At 46.7% G+C, this 19,847-nt stretch overlaps 1 protein-coding gene across 4 annotated transcripts in view; it reads left to right on the top strand.

The window, feature by feature from the left end:
* Positions 1 to 19,847, top strand: part of LOC137384217 (caskin-2-like) — a 276,988-nt gene that overhangs the window by 245,035 nt on the left and 12,106 nt on the right. For all 4 annotated transcript variants that reach the window (XM_068057900.1, XM_068057898.1, XM_068057896.1 and 1 more), the window contains 5 exons: positions 1,144 to 1,228; positions 5,485 to 5,579; positions 10,749 to 10,859; positions 12,330 to 12,431; positions 19,520 to 19,658. In XM_068057900.1, coding sequence (XP_067914001.1) covers positions 1,144 to 1,228; positions 5,485 to 5,579; positions 10,749 to 10,859; positions 12,330 to 12,431; positions 19,520 to 19,658 — 532 coding nt within the window. The remainder of the gene's footprint in view (positions 1 to 1,143; positions 1,229 to 5,484; positions 5,580 to 10,748; positions 10,860 to 12,329; positions 12,432 to 19,519; positions 19,659 to 19,847) is intronic.

Here is a 19,847-nt window from a genome sequence, read left to right as displayed (position 1 = left end):
GTGCTTACACCAGAACAAGGATAGGAACTGGAAAAGGCCGCTTAGTCCAGCAATCCTGCCCCTTTTTTTTGTAGATCCCAACCCCACCTCAGCATATCCCTCAGTCCCTTTTCTCTCTGTCAACCAGAAAGGGGGGAAGGTTCATGCCCTCCCTAATTGTTTTGAGGTTGGCTAACGCAGCTTTGGAGGACACCCTTCATCTTGCTCCCAGGAACCTCTGTCACCCGTCTGTGGCCTTCATGTTGAACCTCAGAGTCTGTACAGTTCCCGACTTGGCTTTCAGACTGGGTATGCCCGTGCTCCCCTGTTCCCAGCTCAGTCCCCTTCCTGCCAACTTGGTCAAACCTCGAGTTTGATCCTCGTGCCCCAACCCCCCACTGTTCCCTAGTCGGCCAATCCCAGCTCTGGCGCTGAACACATCCAGTTGTCTCTTGAACCCACTGCTGCTGCCTGTCTCAATGTGCTGCGTCTCGCACTATTTCAACCCTTCCCGAACCACAAGAGTGTGAAGCAATCTGCTCGGAATCAAACTGCACCAAAAGGCGAGTTTACCAAGTGGCAATTTTGATGCAGGTATGACTATTGCAATGTGGGAGCAAACATCTGAATTCCAGAACATTCCAGAGGCCGGCTCTCCCTCACTCCCCTCTCCTTTCCCCTCCTTCCTTCCCCTCCCTTTCTTCAACCACCCGCACCCCCCCTTCCACCCCATCCCACCCCACACCACTCCTCCGTAAAATGTGGAATCTCACACACACAGGCAATGGAGTTCCCAATCTCAGCTGCATGAGAGCACAGAGCAGGGTCAGTGATATCCCTAAAGGGATATGTTAATACCTCCCCATGGAGCAATCATGTGCATGAGAAGTGTCCTAGAAAGTAATTTCAGAAGACTTGGGTAGAGGCCTAGAAACAGGTGGCCTGTTAGCCCTCTTGCTATGAGTAATTCAGGGCCTAGGATGAGGGGATAGAATACGCCTGACACAAGAGCCATCAACACCCTCATCCTTAGCCAAAATAATACAAGAGTAGGGTAGAATGGTTGAGATATTTTGGTGGTTCTGGGTGTAAAGATGTGCCTGAAACTCCCATCAGCTCAGCAGTTTCATCTACTCTAATATGGATGTGTTTGGTTTATGGTAGGCAGTGCCCCCTGGTGGAGATCAGGCACATCAGCAGGTCTGCATGGGCACAGAAACCCTTGGCAAACAGCTTGACCAGCCTGCAGGTAAGAGCCAGTGTGCACATTTCCTCAATTTCAGTTTACGACTAGGCTCCAGAGCCACTCTTTATCGTGTTATAAATTCACACTTCAGAAAGAGCAGCCAGTGAATTCCTACACACGCGCGCGCACGCGCGCACACACACACACACACACAACACATAGAGAGATATGTCCACACAAGTGTATATACTGGACAATAGAGGGTTATTTGAGGTCACTGGACGGAGCCAGGGCTTTGGAAGAATTGGTTCTTGTTACCTCCCCACTTTTATTTGCTTCTCAGCGCCCACTAGTGGCTAGTGTTAGAGCATCTCTGATCCAGACCTGGGACTGAGCACTCGCCTGGGCTTCTCTATTGGCAGTTCGCATATTGGACAGCATCACTGCTGGAATGTAGGAAACACAGCAGCCAGTTTGTGCACAGCAATTTCCCGCAATCAGCAATGTGATGATGGCCAAATAACCTGTTTTAGTGATGAGTTGAGGGAGGGATAAATATTGGCCTGGTCCCCAGTGAGAACCCGTCTGCTCTTCTTCGATACAGGGCTATAGATATTCTTTTGTCCACCTAAAAGGGCAGGCAATTTAATGTCTCATCTGAACAACAGCACCTCTGACACTGCAGCACTCCCTCAGTACTGCATTGGAGTGTCAGCCTGGATGATGTGCTCAAGTTTCTGAAGTGGGACTTGATCCAACAACCTTCTGATCCAGAGACAGGAGCGTTACCAACTGAACCACAGCTAACACCTAGTATTAAAGAGCTGAATTAAAATGCATACACTCCATATAACAATCATTTCCCCCGCCCCAACTCCCTAACCACAGACAGAAATAAATGTCGCTGTGTTTGTGGATCCAGTCCAGGCATTGTACAATTGACTTATCCTCAGACAGTAATTCTATTTTAAACACAAATCTATTCATGTAAACATCAAAGCATTGTTACCACTTTCATCGTTAAATTAGCCTCCGCACTCGTATGACAGGCTGCGCTGGGACAGGGTGTGTGCGTGCGGTTCCTGGGCATGAGCCAGAGCCTCTCACTGATGGACTTGGTTTAATCATGTGCCAGGGACTCACTGCACTCCACCACACAAAGACCAGCCTTTGGTCCCGTCCTTTGACAGACATTTCCATCTGACAGATTGGAAACTCTGATTAACGGTTGCTAGCTGGGGCTTGTTTCAGAGAGAGAGATATGACCAGTGCACAGAGAGAGAGAGAGTTACCTGTGTTCTCTGTGGTCTTCAGAAATGTAGCTTCAGAGGCATTGTTCCTTCTCTCGACACCTTCATCCGCCATGACCTCGATCATGGAACTTCTTCCTCCTTCTCTGTCTTTCCTCCCTGCCACAGTCCTAGGCTTTCGAAACACAAGCTTGGCATCGCCCAGTCATTGATTTTTGCTTTTGTTCTCTGTTATTCCCAATCTATGCATCTTGCACTCATGCTAGGATTTGGCCCATTTATCTTGTCTTTAAGTCGATTCTCAGGATATGGGCACCATTACTAAGGCTGAGTGTTAGCTGGTGGAAAGCAGGGTGGCGGCCCGCTCTGCCTGTGTTGTCACATTGCTCTTCCACTTACTGGCGAAAGTGCCCTGTGACAGTGAATGTGTGCATAGGGGATGCCGACACTCCAGGATTGGTCTGGAGTCTCCAAGAATTAAAGATTAATCTCCAAAAGTGCTGCTTAGGGCAAAACTCTAGAGGATATTGGAGTTGGGGGAAGGGCTGTTTGAGATGCGGGGTGATTTGCGGTGGGTGGTCCTATGATGAAACCTCCAGGAGTACGTACGTCCAGAGTTGGCAGCACTATGTTCATGCTCAGAGTGAGAGATAGGATATTGACTCCACTCCGTGAAACCTTGTGATCTGGTCCACAATTTGGAGTGGACAATCCAGGTGTTCCATTTTTGAATGGGGCTGTCTGGCCATTTTGAAATTGTAACCCAAGAAAGTCTGATTTATAAAACGAGATTCCGTTTCTCATGCTCATGAACCTCATGCTGTAGAGGTGTTAATTGTTGAACCCTTTGAAGTATTCGATTAATTTTCCTCATCGGTAAAAGTAAACCAGAATTTAAGTCACAATCCCACCCTCTTCCACTCCCCTGTCTCTCTGCTTTTCTCCCTATTCAGCTTTGGATATGGCAGGAAGTGGAGGTACTATGACTGGGTACAAATTGGCATTCTCCAGTCTCAGTGTGAGCACCAGAGGGCTTCTTACCCACAGCCAGGCTGCTGCACTGTCTCGAGTGTGAATACGGTGTCAGTGGAACACAGTTCAGATTTGTTTTGCTGCTGTTGAGTGTTAAAGTGGGAGAGTAGCGGCTGAGGAAAGGGCTCTTTAAACTGCAGTGAACCCTGCAGCACTGTGGAGATTTCTCATTACCAGGATCACTGCTAATTCCTGCAGATCGTGTTTCAAAGATAAAAGACAATTTGAGTCAACAAGTGTGGAACAACCTTCCTTTTGACAACTGATGGTATCACCTGTCCAGGTCTGCATTCCTCCCTCTTACGCTCTCTCTCTCTCTTGAACACAAGTTCACATTTTGCTTGTGAGTCTTGTGAGAGGCAGCATTCAGTGAGGACTGAGCTAAAACACGGAGTCATGGAGAGAATTGCCAGCAATGGTGCTGGGTCGGATACTCGAGCAGTAAAGTAATCCTGGAAGGCAGCATTACAATGATTCGAGGTAGGCTGAGGCACAAACCTTCGTGTTGTTAGAAGATAAGGCCCCCCCCCCCTCCCCATTCATGTTTAAATTTTCATAATGTGAATATTGCCTTTTTAGAATGAATGAAATTTGAGTTAGTTTGTTTTGAGATGCATAAGGAAAGGAGAAAGAAGCTGCAAGATCATTTTTAACCTACCTCTGAGGAACTGAATGTGGATTTACTGCATTGGAGAAAATTTCTTGAAACAAATGTATTTTGTGCTGAGGAGAGAATTACAATGGTGTTTAGGTTGTGCGTTCAATTGGAAATAATTTTTGCAAGTAAAAAGAGGGAAAAAAGCCTGCAAATGCTGAAAATCTGAAGAACAGACAAAACCGCTGGAAATGCACAGCAGATCAGTCAGCAGCTGAAAAGCTGGGTGAGAATTCCAGGGGTGTCTCCTTCCTTAGAACTGTAAAAAGAGGAAGATAAGTGAGCACCATTGAACAGCTGAGCAAAACAAAACCAGAAGGGAACGGTAAACATGAAGTGTCAGGAGTTCTGTCTCTTGTAACAGAGAAGTATTAATGGGTTAAATACTTGGCACATAAACTTTTTAACAAGTTGGAAAGAAATCAAAAGTGGCGGGTGATGGAGGAAGATGATCTCAATGAAGAGAGCTTTGCCCAATGATGAATGAGAGATAGTGGGCAATGTCGATAACACAGAGTGGTGTCTATGGAGTATTCCTGTCAGGTACTGTTATCTCCTCGTCTCCCTGCATTCTGGGCCCTCCCTGACAACAGAGAAAATGGCCTCTTCTCCTCTGAGGAGCTGATGGAGGGTGACCTGGACAGTCTGACTGTATTACTCTCTCTACCGAAGATAGGAGGCAAAGGGCTGGGGTTGGGGGTGGTGGTGGTATGGGTGGGGGCAGGGATGCATCTGCAGTTCAGGAGCTCATTGCATGTGGAACCCTGACCCCAAGCCCAGATGCTGCCATTCTGTGATACCATGCAACAGACACAACTCAGCATAGCAGACACCATGTCCCAACATCTAGCCGAAGTCTCCGTTACTGCTGTGTTCTTATGTTAGCACAGCTCAGAGCTGCACTCCAGGATAAATAGGGTACGTGGGATAGATACATATTAAAGCTCCCTCTACACTGTCCCATTAAACATTCCCAGGGCAGGTACAGCGTGGGTTAGATACAGAATAAAGCTCCCTCTATACCGTCCCATCAAACACTCCCAGGGCAGGCACATAGTGGGTTAGATATAATTTACAACGTACCTTCATCTGAACTTCTGAAGAATGCCTCTTACTGTATAATTGTTGCATTTCATTTCCAGTACTTTCTTTATAGTTCCTTTGAGTGAACCTTCCCATATTATTGGAGTTTGTGCCATATTAGGAACAATTGGGGACTTTGGATTTGTGCCAGTTAGAACTGAATGGAGGCCACCAAATTCATTGCATCTGAAACCCTATCAGGAAGCAGAGAGAATTTCATACTATCAGGTCTGGGGTGGAGTCAAAAACCAGAGTCACTTCTCCAACCCAATGCTGATTTATTTCCACTTTGTTGACAGGGATGCTGAGACATCAAAGCTTCTTGAACTATAAGTCTGGAGAACAAGGATACTCACAACAGTTTATTCACCCTGATCAGCTCCTGGAGGGAAAGGTAACATAATTGGCAAAGTTCACATTGTGGAGTAGCCTATACATCACAGTGATATGTTTTAATGGATGTTCGTGGTGGTTATTGGTGATGAATATTGATAGATGTTAGTGGTGGGTATTGGTGATGAGTATTAATGGATGTTAGTGGTGGATAGTGGTGATGAGTATTAATGGATGTTAGTAGTGAGTATTGGTGATGAGTATTAATGGATGTTAGTGGTGAGTATTGGTGATGAATATTGATAGATGTTAGTGGTGGGTATTGGTGATGAATATTCATAGATGTTAGTGGTGATTATTGGTGATGAGTATTAATGGATGTTAGTGGTGGGTATTGGTGATGAGTATTAATGGATGTTAGTGGTGGGTATTGGTGATGAGTATTAATGGATCTTAGTGGTGGATATTGGTGATGAGTATTAATGGATGTTCGTGGTGGGTATTGGTGATGAGTATTAATGGATTTTAGTGGTGAGTACTAGTGATGAATATTGATAGATGTTAGTGGTGGGTATTAGTGATGAGTATTAATGGATGTTAGTGGTGGATATTGGTGATGAGTATTAATGGATGTTAGTGGTGAGTATTGGTGATGAGTATTAATGGATGTTAGTGGTGGGTATTGGTGATGAGTATTAATGGATTAGTGCTGGGTATTGGTGATGAGTATTAATGGATGTTAGTGGTGGGTATTGGTGATGAGTATTAATGGATTAGTGCTGGGTATTGGTGATGAGTATTAATGGATGTTAGTGGTGGGTATTGGTGATGAGTATTAATGGATGTTAGTGATGGGTATCGGTGATGAGTATTAATGGATGTTAGTGGTGAGTATTGGTGATGAGTATTAATGGATATAATCTGTAATTGATTTTCCCCAAATGCTGGGCTGAGGAAAAAAGGACATAAAATTGTTACACCAAATCTCTGCCCCCTTCTCTCATTTCCCCCTCACCTCCCCACCCTGGAATTCCCCAGGGGCTGAACCTGGTTCCATTGCCTGCCCCCAGATCCTTGCTAATCTGACAGTTGGCAGGGACCTGAGGGCAGGCAGAAGAAACCAAGACATCTTTATTTTTTTTAATCGACCCACTCCCCTCTCAAAGAAGATTTGAACCATATGGGACTTGGGAGCTGCTAATCTCCATCATTAGCCAAAAGTCTTGGTCTTAGAGATCTGGAGCCTCAGTTGTATTCCCAATTACTGGACAATGTTTAGGCTCAAGGCCCATTCAGAGTGTCTGGACCTCCGTTTGGAGTTCCACCAGATGAGCAGCTATGTGATGTAGTGGTTATGTTAGTGGGTTAGTAATCCAGATAACTTCAGTTCATATCCACCATGGCTCAGGAAAATCTACCATACTTTGTTTTAAGGATATTACAGAATAGATAGCTGTGCCCATAGACAGCAGACCAGGAACTGATCAATTGGGAAAACATACCCTGCTCCCATGTCCTACTCTACCCCACCCTGTGGCATGGAACAAGGAAAGAAAAGCTTGCATTTCTAAAGAGCCTTTCGCAACTTCAGGACATCCCAAACCGTTTACAGTTAGTCAAGTACTTTTGAAGTGTATAGGAAAGTGTAGGAAAGGTGACAGCCAATTTGTGCACAGCAAGCTCCCAAAAACAGCCATGTGATAATGACTAGATAATCTATTTTAGTGATGTGAACAGAAAGTGCTGGAAACAGTCAGCAAGTCTGGCAGCATCAGTGTATAGAGAAACAGAGTTAATGTTTCAGGACTGCAACCCTTCATCAGAACTGGCAAAAGTTAGAAATGTAACAGTCTTTGAGCAGGTGAAAGGGAGAGGGGGGAAGAAGAACAAGAAAGAAGGATGAGCAGGGAGAGATTAAATGACAGATGCCATGGAACAGAATGCAAATGGAGTGCTACATAGTTACAGTGAAAGACAAAGCACGAGTCCAGAGAGAGTGCTAATGGCAGAATAATGAAGAATAACAAATAATAATAATAATGAATAACAAAAGCAAAAACAAGTTTAAGGCTCGAACATGGTTAAAAATAAATAATAAAAAAGATATATATATATTTAAATAAATATAAAAAATAATGGGTCTCATGGTCTGAAATGATTGAACTCAATGTTGAGTCCAGAAGTCTGTAGAGTGCCTAATGAGGTGCTGTTCCTTGAGCTTGTGTTGAACGTCACTGGGACACTGCAGCAGGCTAAGAACATAAATGTGGGCATAAGAACAAGGTGTGGTGAATTAAAATGGCAAGCAACCGGAAACTCGGGATCATGCTTGCGGACCAAGTGGAGATGTTCCCATATGCAACCTCACTACATTCTTTTAAATTTCATCTGCAGCCTCTTGAGGGCTAACTCCTGTTAACTATGTGATATTGAGGGAGTTCAGACCTCCGTTCTGCTCCCCCGACATCAGCATGTGGTGATGCAATTCACCTTGCTAGAAAGCCTACTCTCAGCATCCCATTCATGTGCAAGTCACCAGGCTCAAGAAGAGAGAGTCAAGATGGTTCAGCTGGCAAGAGAAAGTATACAGAGACATTAACGAACTTCCAGAATGAGCGTGTAATTGGCAAATTAATTTCATTATAGCTAAGTGTGTGGTGTTACATTTTGGTAGGAGAAACAAGCAGGCCACGTACTCCTTAGAAAATAAGAGTCTAAATGGGGTATAGGAGCGAGGCGATCTGGTGGTACAGATGCAAACATCATTAAAAGTAGAATCGTAGGTTAACAAGACCATAAAAAAATACAGACAAAGCACTGGGGTTCATCTCTAGAGGAATATAATTCAAAAACAGAGATGTTACGTTAAACTTGTATTGAACCTTGGTTAGACCACTAAAACTGTTCACAATTCTGGTCTCCATATTACAAAAAAAATACAGAGCATTGGAGAATAAAGATTTACACGGATGATACCAGAACTGAGAGATTGTAACTATACCAGGATTGGTTTAACAGGCTGGGGCTCTTTTCTCTGAGAGGTAACCTGATTGAAGCCTTTAACATTATGAAAGGGTTTGATAGACATAAAGTAGATGTTTCCATTTGTGGGGAATTCAAGTCTTCGGTGCCTTAAATATAAGATAGCCACTAATAAATTAATAAAAGAATTCAGTAGAAACTTCCTACCCTGAGTAGTTAGAATGAAGGTTTAGAGGGGATTAGAGGCAAAATATTTTCACTGAGGGTGGTTGGAATCTGGAATGCACTGCCTGAAGAGGTGGTAGAGGCAGGAACCCTCACAACATTGAAGAAGTATTTAGATGTGCACTTGAAATGCCATAGCATAGAAAGCTATGGGCCAAATGCTGGAAAATGGGTTTAGAATAGTTAGGTGCTTGATGGCCGGCACAGACACGATGGGCCGAAGGGCCTGTTTCTGTGCTGTATAACTCTATGACTCTAATGTAGAACTCGCCACCACATGGAGTGGTTGACGAAAATAGCATAGATGCATTTAAGGGGAAGCTGGATAAATTCATAAGGGAGAAAGGAATAGAAGGTTAGGGAGGGGGGAGATGAAGTAAGGGTCGTCTGAAGTTGAAGTAAAGAGGCTCGTGTGGAGCATAAACACTGGCATAGAACTTGTTTGCCAAATGGCCTTTTTGTTAAGAGGTTATTTAATCACAATCAATTCAACATTAACCATCTATTGGTGGCTACTTGCTGCCTGAGCCCTACACTGGTTGAAGCCTGAGCTTGTCTTGATTGGTTCAGCCCTTTCCCCTCCCTGTGGAATGCTGGGGTAGGCACATGTGGCCTGTATAAAAAAAAAAGTAAAGAATTTCTTCCACTGGGAATATTGGCGCTTCCCTGGCATCTGTCTCTGGTCTGGTCTTTGTGCAGGAATGTATGGAATGACCAAGAGTCAGATTCTGAAACAACTGTGAGATTGGGGACTTCACCCTCCTACTCTGAGCTGGCCTGAGACCGAGGAAGTGCAGTCGAAGAGGGGGCCGGGGGGGTCCTGCATGTGGAAACCTGGAGCACTGAAACGCACTGCTTTAGTGTGAATCACAACTCATATACACAAGCATATGGACATACTTACACACATACACATATACTTTCACTATTTGCACACAGACATGCATATACACACCACAGACACATTTCTATTGACACATGTATCTATACACACATGCATACAGACATATCTAAATATACACACATTTACCTTTATCTTAAAAATGTGTACCCACACTTACTGTGTTCATCCTTGTCCAGTGGATTTTTTGAATAAAGATTTTGAGTTTTTGAAAACCTTACAAAACCCACTAGACTTGAAGAAGCCACATAGAAATAGGCCAAATCCAAATACTGTCCTTGATTATAATTCTATGGGTCATCCATTGGTCGATAGTGCACTGTGTGAGTGGACTTTAGGAGACGTTGCTGGGAGAGAGCTCAAAACAAAAAGACTGATTATTGAGGCCTACTCACAATCCTCTGCCATCCTGAATCCAATAAATGGCCTCAGAAAAATCCAGTTCTCCCTCTCCAATTTTCTCCACTTTGTTCATGGAGGCCCTGACTCTTGCTGGGCTTTGAATCCACAGTAAGTCTCTCAAGAAGCCATTCTTTGTTCACAAACCTGGACGCTGAGTGTCAGCAAGCTATACTGATGGGGGAGGGGGCATCACTGCTGGACCCGCTCCTGTCCTCACAAGTTCACAAGCATGCACTCTGTCACCAGTTACTGAATGGCACTCAAAGATCACCTGACTGCTCTTTCTTTGCCTCAGGGACTCTAAGGCCGGTGCTAGTGCCACACTTGGCGCCTTAGTTGGCATCAACTAACTCGGAACCGTGCACTCCCCTGACCAACCCGTCGGCAGCCCATATGGGAAAACTGTGAGCAGTACACCCTCCAACAGTACTCGCCAACAAGGGCAAGACATCTCGTCCGCAACTCCAACTTGGAAAATTTACCTCTAACTGTCAATCCTTTATGGGATGTTGTTTTACCTGAAATGATGTTCTCATGTCAGTCAGTAAGAGACAATCAGTCAGGGAGAAGAATTTTTCATGAAACTTTAGCCGTTTCCATTTAAGCAGATTCTTGTCAACTGAACTCTGCAGTTTTATACCATTGTATATTTTTACAGATGTCTCTGTGACTGTACCAGGTGTGGTAACCTTGTTTTGTTTGCACTCCCTGTCTCTGTAGGATGCTGAAGCTATCTTTAACTGGCTGAGTGAATTCCAGCTTCAGCATTACACAGCCAACTTCATCAATGCTGGTTACGATGTGCCGACCATCAGCCGCATGACCCCTGAGGTGAGTACCACTCGGCTGCTTAGCAAGACTCATGATCAAGGCTTTCTCACCCATGCATGCACAAGTATTTTCTTTTGTTTGCACTGAGGAACCTGTGATGAAGGAACAAGGCCCATAGCACTGAGCCTGGCAAGGTTAGGAAGAGGAGAGAATCATGCAGCACAGGAGGAGGCCATTTGGCCCATCATTCTTGTGCTGGTTCTTTGAAAAAGCCATCCAATTAGTTCCCTCTCTCCTACTCTTCCCATTTCCTTTTCAAGTACTTATCCAATTCCTGTTTGAATGTTACTAAGCTGATGGTGGAAATTCATAGCTAGTTGATGTAAGATTTAGATTTTTAAGAAACTGATGATTGTAGGAGGAAGGATGGATTGGAAGGTATGAGAAGTTTCTTAGTTCCTGAGACAAAATAAGGTGAAGTAGGAGACATTGATTGCAACAAAGTAAAGATATGGGGGGAAGAGCATGTAGGGTTAGAGTATTTACATAGAATTACAAAGAATCTACAGCACAGAAGCAGACCATTCGGCCCAACAGCTCCATGACGGTGTTTATGCCCCACACAAGCTTCCTCTCACCCTAATTCATTGAACCAAATCAACATATCCTTCTATTCCTTTCTGCTTCAGGTGTTTATGTAGTTTGCCCTCAAATGTATTTATACTATTCCCCTCACCAACTCCCTGTCATAACGGGTTCCCCAATCTAACGACTTTCTGGGTAAAGAAGATTCTCCTGAAACTCTCGTTGGATTTATTAGTGACTAACGGATATCTATGGCCACTAATTTTTGGTCTCTCCCATAAATCTTCTGTACGTCTACCTTGTTAAACCCTTTCATTATTTTAAAGACCTCTATCAGGTCGCCCGTCAGCCTTCTCTTTTCTTGAGAAAAAAGCCTTAGCCTGTTAAATATTTCCCGATAGCTTTAACCTCTCAGTTCTGATATCACCCTTGTAAATCTGCTTTGCACCTTCTCCAGTGCCTCTATATCCCTTATTATAACATGGAAATCCGAGCTGTGCACAGCACCTCCAAGTGTGGTTGTGTAACTGATTTGTAACTTGAGGAGGAATGAGAGGATTGCTGCGACGATCACTGAACATTGCAACATTGATTAAAGAAAGATGAGAAAATGGGGTTATAGACGGAAAGAGAGGGAGGGGTTGGAGGCTGGACGTAAGAGAGGGACCATCTAGTACTTCTGGGGTGTACGCTGCGGCCATGTGTTAGTGCTGTGTGTCTGTGTGCTAGGCAGCATCACAGGCTGGCAATGCACATGGGCAACCTGCTTATCGGGTCCCTGCCAGTCCCCGTGGGAGTGTACCCCGGGGTGACACTTGCTGCCTCGGCCCGCGTGTCCGCCACGATTGAAAACCACGGGGTGTGGAACCGAGATCCTGCAGTGGGTGGGGTGGATCCTCAGCCTACTCTGTTCAATAGTAAAATCTGGCATGACCCTGTGCACAGGACCTGACAGCAATCGGAGTGACGAAGCCCGGCCATCGAAAGAAGATTTCGACCGAGATCGGCAAACTGAGCATTCCGGAATGGCTTCCCGACTACAAACCGGTGAGTGACCTGCACAGTACCAGGAGCTGATCACCCCCTCCCTCCTGCCTTTCCCACTGTTTTTTTGCTGATTTAATTAAATTATAAAGTGATGTGGTAGCTCCACTATCTGAGTTGGGATTGCCTCATTTATGCAGGAATAGCTCCTTCACCCACACTGCCTCTATACTCAGTACCAGAATATGACGGCTATTTGTGTCTCCCAAAACAGATGCGTGCAGCTGCCTCTTCCAGCTCATGTGATCTTCAATATCCCTCTTTCTAAGTTTTGGTAACCAGGAACTTGCTGTAAATGGGTCTTTGTGTTCTCAACCTTTAGGTCAGTGTGTGTACCAGTGTGGGTTTCCTTTAAATGCAGGAGTAACTCCAGGCAGACTCGTTGTATTTTTTGCACCACAAGATAAGAACGTCAAATGTGATTGGTTGAAATTCATTCCTAAAACAATATTTTTGTTTCTTGCTGTGAAGTTGGTGTTCGTCAAGATAAAGGCAGTCTGTGCTGAGAGATGAGCACATTCCTATCAGGGCACCCAGTGTCAGCTCAACCCTCCCAGCGCAGGTACAGCACGGGTTAGACACAGAGTAAAGCTCCCTCCACACTGTCCCATCAAACACACCAGGGGCAGGTGGCAGTTCACAGGTCCAGGCAGTGGGCCATCGGCAGGTCCATCCACCCTGATTGCCTGCCCCTCTTCCGAGGTTACGTTCGCGCCTGGGTGTCCCGGGAGAAGGAGCATGCTGTGTCCGCCGGTTTGCTTGAGGTCTTCCACGACTGGTGGGCACTGCAGGTGCTGGAGTGCATCATAGATACTGAAAATGACATTTTAATTTGAGTTTTGTTTTATTTACCTGTTTTTAATAAAGTTTATTTATTTAATATACATATAAAGGGAGCCTGAGGAATACCCATAGAAAGGGGCCTGAGGAATAAAGGCCCCCTCGACAAAAATAAAAGGGGCCTGGGGTAAAAGGCTTCCTAAAAAAAACAGGGTTAGATACAGAGTAAAGCTCCCTCTATACTGTCCCCATCAAACACTCCCAGGACAGGTACAGCACGGGGGTTAGATACAGAGTAAAGCTCCCTCTACATTGTCCTTTCAAACTCTCCCCACAGCAGGTGCAGCACAAGCATTGCTAACTGTTCTCTGCTGCCACAGCGGGCCTTAAAAAAAGAAGAAAAAAATGGTTAGATACAGAATAATGTCCCTGACAGACAGGTACAGAGAAACAGATGCACAGAAAGGTGCATGTTTTAGAGGAACAGGCGAGTTTGGACTTATGGGCTGAATCTCATCACGCAAAAACAGGTGGGTTGGGGTCAGGTGGGATGTTCACAGAATCACAGAATTGTTACAGCACAGAAGGAGGCCATTAGGCCCGTCGTGGATGCGCTGGCTCTCCGAAAGAGCAATTTACTCTCCCGCCTTCTCCCCGTAGCCCTGCATATCCTTCCTTTTCAGATAACAGTCCAATTCCCTTTGCAATGAGAAGCTTTTTATGTTGTCTGGTGCAACATAAATGAGATGCCTGGAGTTCAGTTGATTGAAGTTCTCAAACAGGTTTATTAACAGCGAACAAGTAAATACAGTGCAGAGCTAACTATTTACAGGACTTGCCTCTTGGTGTTTCAGTAGAACAAAATGGGTTAGATGCCAGAGTAAAGCTCCCTCTACATTGTTCCATCAAACACTCCTAGAACAGGTACAGCACGGTGTTGGCTGCTGCCTAATTGGAACTGCTGAGTGCAGCAACAAGCTTCAGCTGATAGTGCTGCAGTCAGCTGGAGGAGGTTCTGCTGGAGAAGGAGAGCTGAGGCGAGACTGCTGAGGAGAGAGATACAGCTTTTTTAATAACCACTTTAGTTACAGTGAAGAAAAAGATTTTCAAGATACAAGGCTGTATTTGGAAGTGGGTGGTTGAGCACCAGACTTTGATTTGGACTGCTGGGGGAGATGGAAGAGGCCGGAAGAACAAGGGGTAGGATTGTACAATTGTGCAGGGATCTGTGCAGCTGCATTAAGCATACAGGGAAGCTCACCAACCCCGCACCACCACACCCCCTCCCCCCTCCCCCCGCCCCCTCAATTACCCAGCCTGGGTCAGCTGAAGCTGCCTGGCTAAAGAGACAGAAGGAGGTGAAGACACCTCCCTCAACCAAAAGACCGAAGACCAGGAGTACTGCCAAAGACTATTTAAAGTGTTGTCTGTGCACCACCTTTTGAAGCAAAGTCATCACTCACAGCCTGTCTTTTCCTTTCCTGTGTACCCTCAGTCCCTCACCTAACTTATTAGTTGCTTATTCATTATTTCTTGCAAACCGTTTATTTTTTGTTTGAATTTGCAAGCCTACAATTTGGGGTGGATTTAGCTCTTGAACCCATGGTGAGCTCATCATCACTGTTGACAGAGCCCTTTGATACCTATGCGGCTGCAGCCTCTGTGACTGCCCATGTGGTCCCGTCACCTTTTAAATTAATAACTTCCAGCCATGGGGTAAAGAGCTATGCCCACCCCAACATGTCCATAGAGGCCTGTGTAAAGAGAACGGCCAAGGTTGTCAGCCTCTCGACTATTGTGGCAGCCTCAAAGATGTATGGGAAGGCTGTGTTTTTCCTGAAGACCGAGCGGGCGGTGTCCCTGGCCCTGAGCAAGGTGCTCACTGTGGGCGAGATTTTCCTGCCAGTGGACCCTCTGGGGGCAGCGCCTAATTTTATCAAACGTCCGCCTTTTATTCTCAGTGAGCTCCTCCTCCCTCACCTGCACTATCTGGGGGAAGTGAGGTCGGGGATCACCCCAGTCCCACTCGGTCTTCGGGAGAAAGGCCTCCGGCAGGTCTACTCCTTCCGTCGCCAGTTATTTATGCAGCTGGGGCGGGCAGAGGTCTCAGACGGCCACTTAAATACTTAAAGAGGGGCTGCAACCTCACACACTCCAATAAACATGGAAGACGGACTTGACCAGGCCGCAGAAATTACAGGCAGCCTTGGTGTTTGTGAACCAATTTAAAATCCTTATTGCACAGGACTGCCCTGTGCAGCATCCTCCACCCCAGGATCCTGATGTAAAAGGGGAGGACTCCCGCATAGAGAGACCTTCACCGGGGTTTCCCCTCGCTGCCAGATGGCAACACGGACTGCCGTGGTGTGCCCTGGCGGCAGATGAGGATGAGGAAGTGGAGAGTGTGCAGGAGCAGCCCGTACAGGAAACCACTCCGTGCTGTGTGAATTGGCACGGAGGGCATTTCCGAGAGGCGGCTCCGGTTGTGTGGGACAGGCGTCTGAGGAGGGTTTTGGGACCTGAATGCAATGAGCAGTTCCGGCCAAGCGGGGGTCAGCTTAGCCAGAAGAGCTCCACACTTCTGAGCCCCTTCAACACCCGCAGTGAGGGGCATCCAGGAGCCTTCGGCTACTCTTTCATCTGTCGGTCCGTCCCCGGAGCCGGCCACCCGGACAGCCAGGGCCCACTCCGCCGGTGGGGGAGCGTCCTGACTGGAGGAGACCAGGTTCCAGACTCTGAATAGATCCCGGTAAAAGACAGGCAACCCCCTCAGAGAGGTGCGGCTGACATTTGCCACCGGGAGCTGTGTGTCATCTTGAAGGTAGTGCTCCTAGCGGAAAAAATACGTCACCAGTGCACACCATCTGGGAGGACACTCAACATACAGGTATCTCTGCAGGGTCTGAAGGTGGAGAGTTGCAGCCTGGGTATGGATGCATACCAGCGACTGACGGCAGAAAAGATCTGCTAGCACTTGCACATCCTCCCCATCAGTGACCGTGAGGAGTACATCATCGGCGTAAGCCGAGAGGACAACCAGCGTGCCCGGCCCGCATAGAGCCAAACCTGCCAACCTCCTGTGAAGCAGGCACAGGAATGGTTCCACGCAGATTGTATATAATTGGCCTGACATGGGCCCGAGTCTGAGCGTGTGCAGAGTCCCAACAAGATATTCATGATCCACCTGGGGATTTGCCCCTCGAGAGCTGGTGAACAGTGCCAGTCAGCTCCACCAAGGTGAGTGGAGCCTGCAATCCTTCAGCACCCTCCAGGCTGACCTTCAACATCCCAGAGTACTAAAGGAAGTGGCCCTGGAAATAGTGGATGCATCGGTGGTCATCTTCCAAAATTCTATAGACTCTGGAGCAGTTCCTACAGATTGATGGCAAATGTAACCCCACTATTTAAAAAAGGATGGTGAATAAAAACAGGAAATTAGTAGTGGGGAAAATGCTAGAGTCAATTGTAAAGGATGTGATAGCAGACCTGGAAAGCATAAATGGGATTGGACAAAGTCAGCATGGGTTTACAAAAGGGAAATCATGCTTAACAAATCTACTGGAGTTTTTTGAGGATATAACTATTAGAATAGATAAGGGAGAGCCAGTGGATATGGTGTATTTGGATTTTCAGAAGGCTTTTGATATGGTCCCACATAAGAGATTTGTGTGCCAAATTAAAGCACATGGGATTTTGGGTAATATACTGGCATGGATTGAGAATTGGTTGACAGACAGTAAACAGAGAGTAGGAATAAACGGTTTTTTTTCCAGGTGGCAGGCAGTGACTAGTGGGGTACCGCAGGGATCAGTGTTTGGACCCCAGCTATTCACAATATGTATTAATGACTTGGGTGAGGGAACTAAATGTAACATTTCCAAGTTTGAAGACAACACAAAGCTGGGGGGGGGGGTGGGGGTGGGGGGAATGTGAGCTGTGAGGAGCATGCAAAGAGACTCCAGTGTGATTTGGACAAGTTGGGTGAGTGGGCACATGCATGGTAGATGCAGTCGAATGTGGATAAATGTTAGGTTATCCACTTTGGCTGTAAAAACAGAAAGGCAGATTATTATCTGAACGGTGATAGATTGGGAAAGGGAGAGGTGCAACGAGACCTGGGTGTGCTTGTACAGCAGTTGCTGAAAGCAAGCATTCAGGTGCAGCAAGCAGTTAGGAAGGCAAATGGTGTAAAAACAAGAAATACTTAGCAAGTCTGGCAGCATCTGTGGAGAGAGAAGCAGAGTTAACGTTTCAGGTCAGTGACCCTTCTTCAGAAGGCGAATGGTATGTTGGCCTTCATTGCAAGAGGATTTGAGTACAGGAGCAAGGATGTCTTACTGCAGTTATACAGGGTCTTGGTGAGACCACATCTGGAGTATTGTGTGCAGTTTTGGTCTCCTTATCTGAGGAAGGATGTTCTTGCTATGGAAGGAGTGTAAAGAAGATTTACTAGGCTGATTCCTGAGATGGCAGGATTGACCTATGAGGAGAGATTGGGTCGACTAGGCCTATGTTCACTAGAGTTCCGAAGAATGAGAGGGATCTCTTAGAAACCTATAAAATTCTAACAGGACTAGACAGGCTAGATGCAGGGAGGATGTTCCCGATGGCTGGGAAGTCCAGAACCAGGGGTCACAGTCTCAGGATACAGGGTATGCCATTTAGAATTGAGATGAGGAGAAATTTCTTCACTCAGAGGGTGGTGAACCTGTGGAATTCTCTACCGCAGAAGGCAGTGGAGGCCAAGTCATTAAATATATTCAAGCAGGAGATAGATATATTAATGCCAAAGGGATCAAGGGATATGGGGAGGAAGTGGGAACAGGGTACTGAATGACACGATTAGCCTGATCTTTTTTGAATAGCAGAGCAGGCCTGAAGGGCCGAATGGCCTACTCCTGCTCCTATTTTCTATGTTTCAATGTTTCTTCCCACAAAACTCTGCGTGCGTCCTCATTGGACAGATCCGGAGAGCACAACGCACTGTAAAAGGTAGAGACCAAGAGGCCCATTCCCTCCGGATCCGTGACGGAGGATTCGTCGTCGACTAGCAGCTCAATGAGCTCCTTATGGACACCCCCTCCCACCCCCCCGCCATTTTTCCAGTGAGTAGAAGAAAGGTGAGGCATGGTCCAAATCTTCCAGGATGTGGATCTGCGACCTCACATACGCACCTCGGGACCCTATGAGCTGCAGATCCTTCAGTGCGCCCTTCTTCTCTTTGTACGCCTGGCACACAGCCAGTCCACAGCGGCCTGACCAAGATGGGATACCAAGTTGAACACCTCCCTCTCCATCGCCCGATCTCTGCCTCCCGCCTCTTTGTCTACCCCTTCACATACTCCTGACAGAAGACATGGATGCAAGTCTTGCCCACATCCCACCGTGGCCTCAAGGAGGGGAAGCCCCCTGCTTCCTTCTCCAGTCAGCTCAGAACGAGCGGAGTGAAATCCACCTACACCAGATGATGGTCCAGGCACAGCACCAGCCACCGGAGGCCACTGAGATGCAAGAGATGCGAAATGTAGAGGCAGTCGACTTGGGACCCTTCTCCTCCAGACCTTCAGATGAAGGCGCTGGAGTCGGGATGAAGATTCCGCTAGACGTCCACCAAGTTGAGGGAGCTGATCAGCTCCCTCAACTTCTCCACCTACGCTTGGTTGTGATGGGGACCGGAGCGATCCCTCACCTCGAGGGTACAGTTAAAATCCGCGCCGCCCCCTCCCCTCCCCCTCCACCCGATAGATAGAGCTCAAGAGAGTGGACACTTCTTTAAAAAAGCGCGCTTGCAACGCACTGGGCCTGGGTGTGTACCCGTTCACAAAGCGGAGCGGCACACCACCCAGGCGAATAGCCAGGTGGAACAAGCAGCCCAGCACGAGCTCCTTGACCCCCAACATCTCCGGCTGAAAAGCTAGAGCCAACAAGATAGCCACCCCACTAGAAATAGTGGTGAGGTGACTAATGTAGACCCCACCCTGCCACTCCTGTGTACCAGGTGGTATAGTCTCCCGGAACGATGTGGGTTTCCTGCAGAAAGCCCACCTTTTACCTCCCTTCCCTGAATACTGAGAGATTGTGAATACTACGGAGAGACCCCCAGCTGCTGTTGATGTTGAGGCTGGCTATGGTTATCTTCATGTCAAAAGTACTTTGATCCCGTCACTGACACTTTACTGTGACGAGTGCACCCCTGGAAGAGGAAGAGGGAGACACGGGGGAAGAAGAGCTTTCCACTGAATTAAATGTTCAAAGAGGCGGGAAGCTTTTGAAGGTATCTTGTGCTCACTTTTGCTTACTGTGTTTTGTAGGCGGATCTGTTTGAGTGGCTCAGTGCGATTGGTTTGCCGCAGTACCACAAGAAACTGGTGGATAATGGGTACGACAGCATCAACTTCATAAGCGAGATCACCTGGGAGGATATGCAAGAAATTGGGATTACGCAACTGGGTAAGAGTGACCCTCAAGCTGCCCTTCTGTTGTCTGTAGTCAAAGGTGTGATCCTTGTGTTGATCTCAGTTGAGGGGGCAATGGGACTACACTAATACCCTTGGTGCCCTCTCCCTGGGCTAGGAAGGGTAAAATCTGCCAAGGTTCCTGCTACCAAGTGCAGGTGCACAGGATGAGGATGGCGTACGT

The sequence above is a fragment of the Heterodontus francisci genome, chromosome 26 (genome assembly GCF_036365525.1).
Source record: "Heterodontus francisci isolate sHetFra1 chromosome 26, sHetFra1.hap1, whole genome shotgun sequence".
NCBI classification, from domain to species: Eukaryota; Metazoa; Chordata; class Chondrichthyes; order Heterodontiformes; family Heterodontidae; genus Heterodontus; species Heterodontus francisci.
Note: the sequence above shows the minus strand (reverse complement) of the source record. Positions and strands in the feature narration are given on the sequence as shown.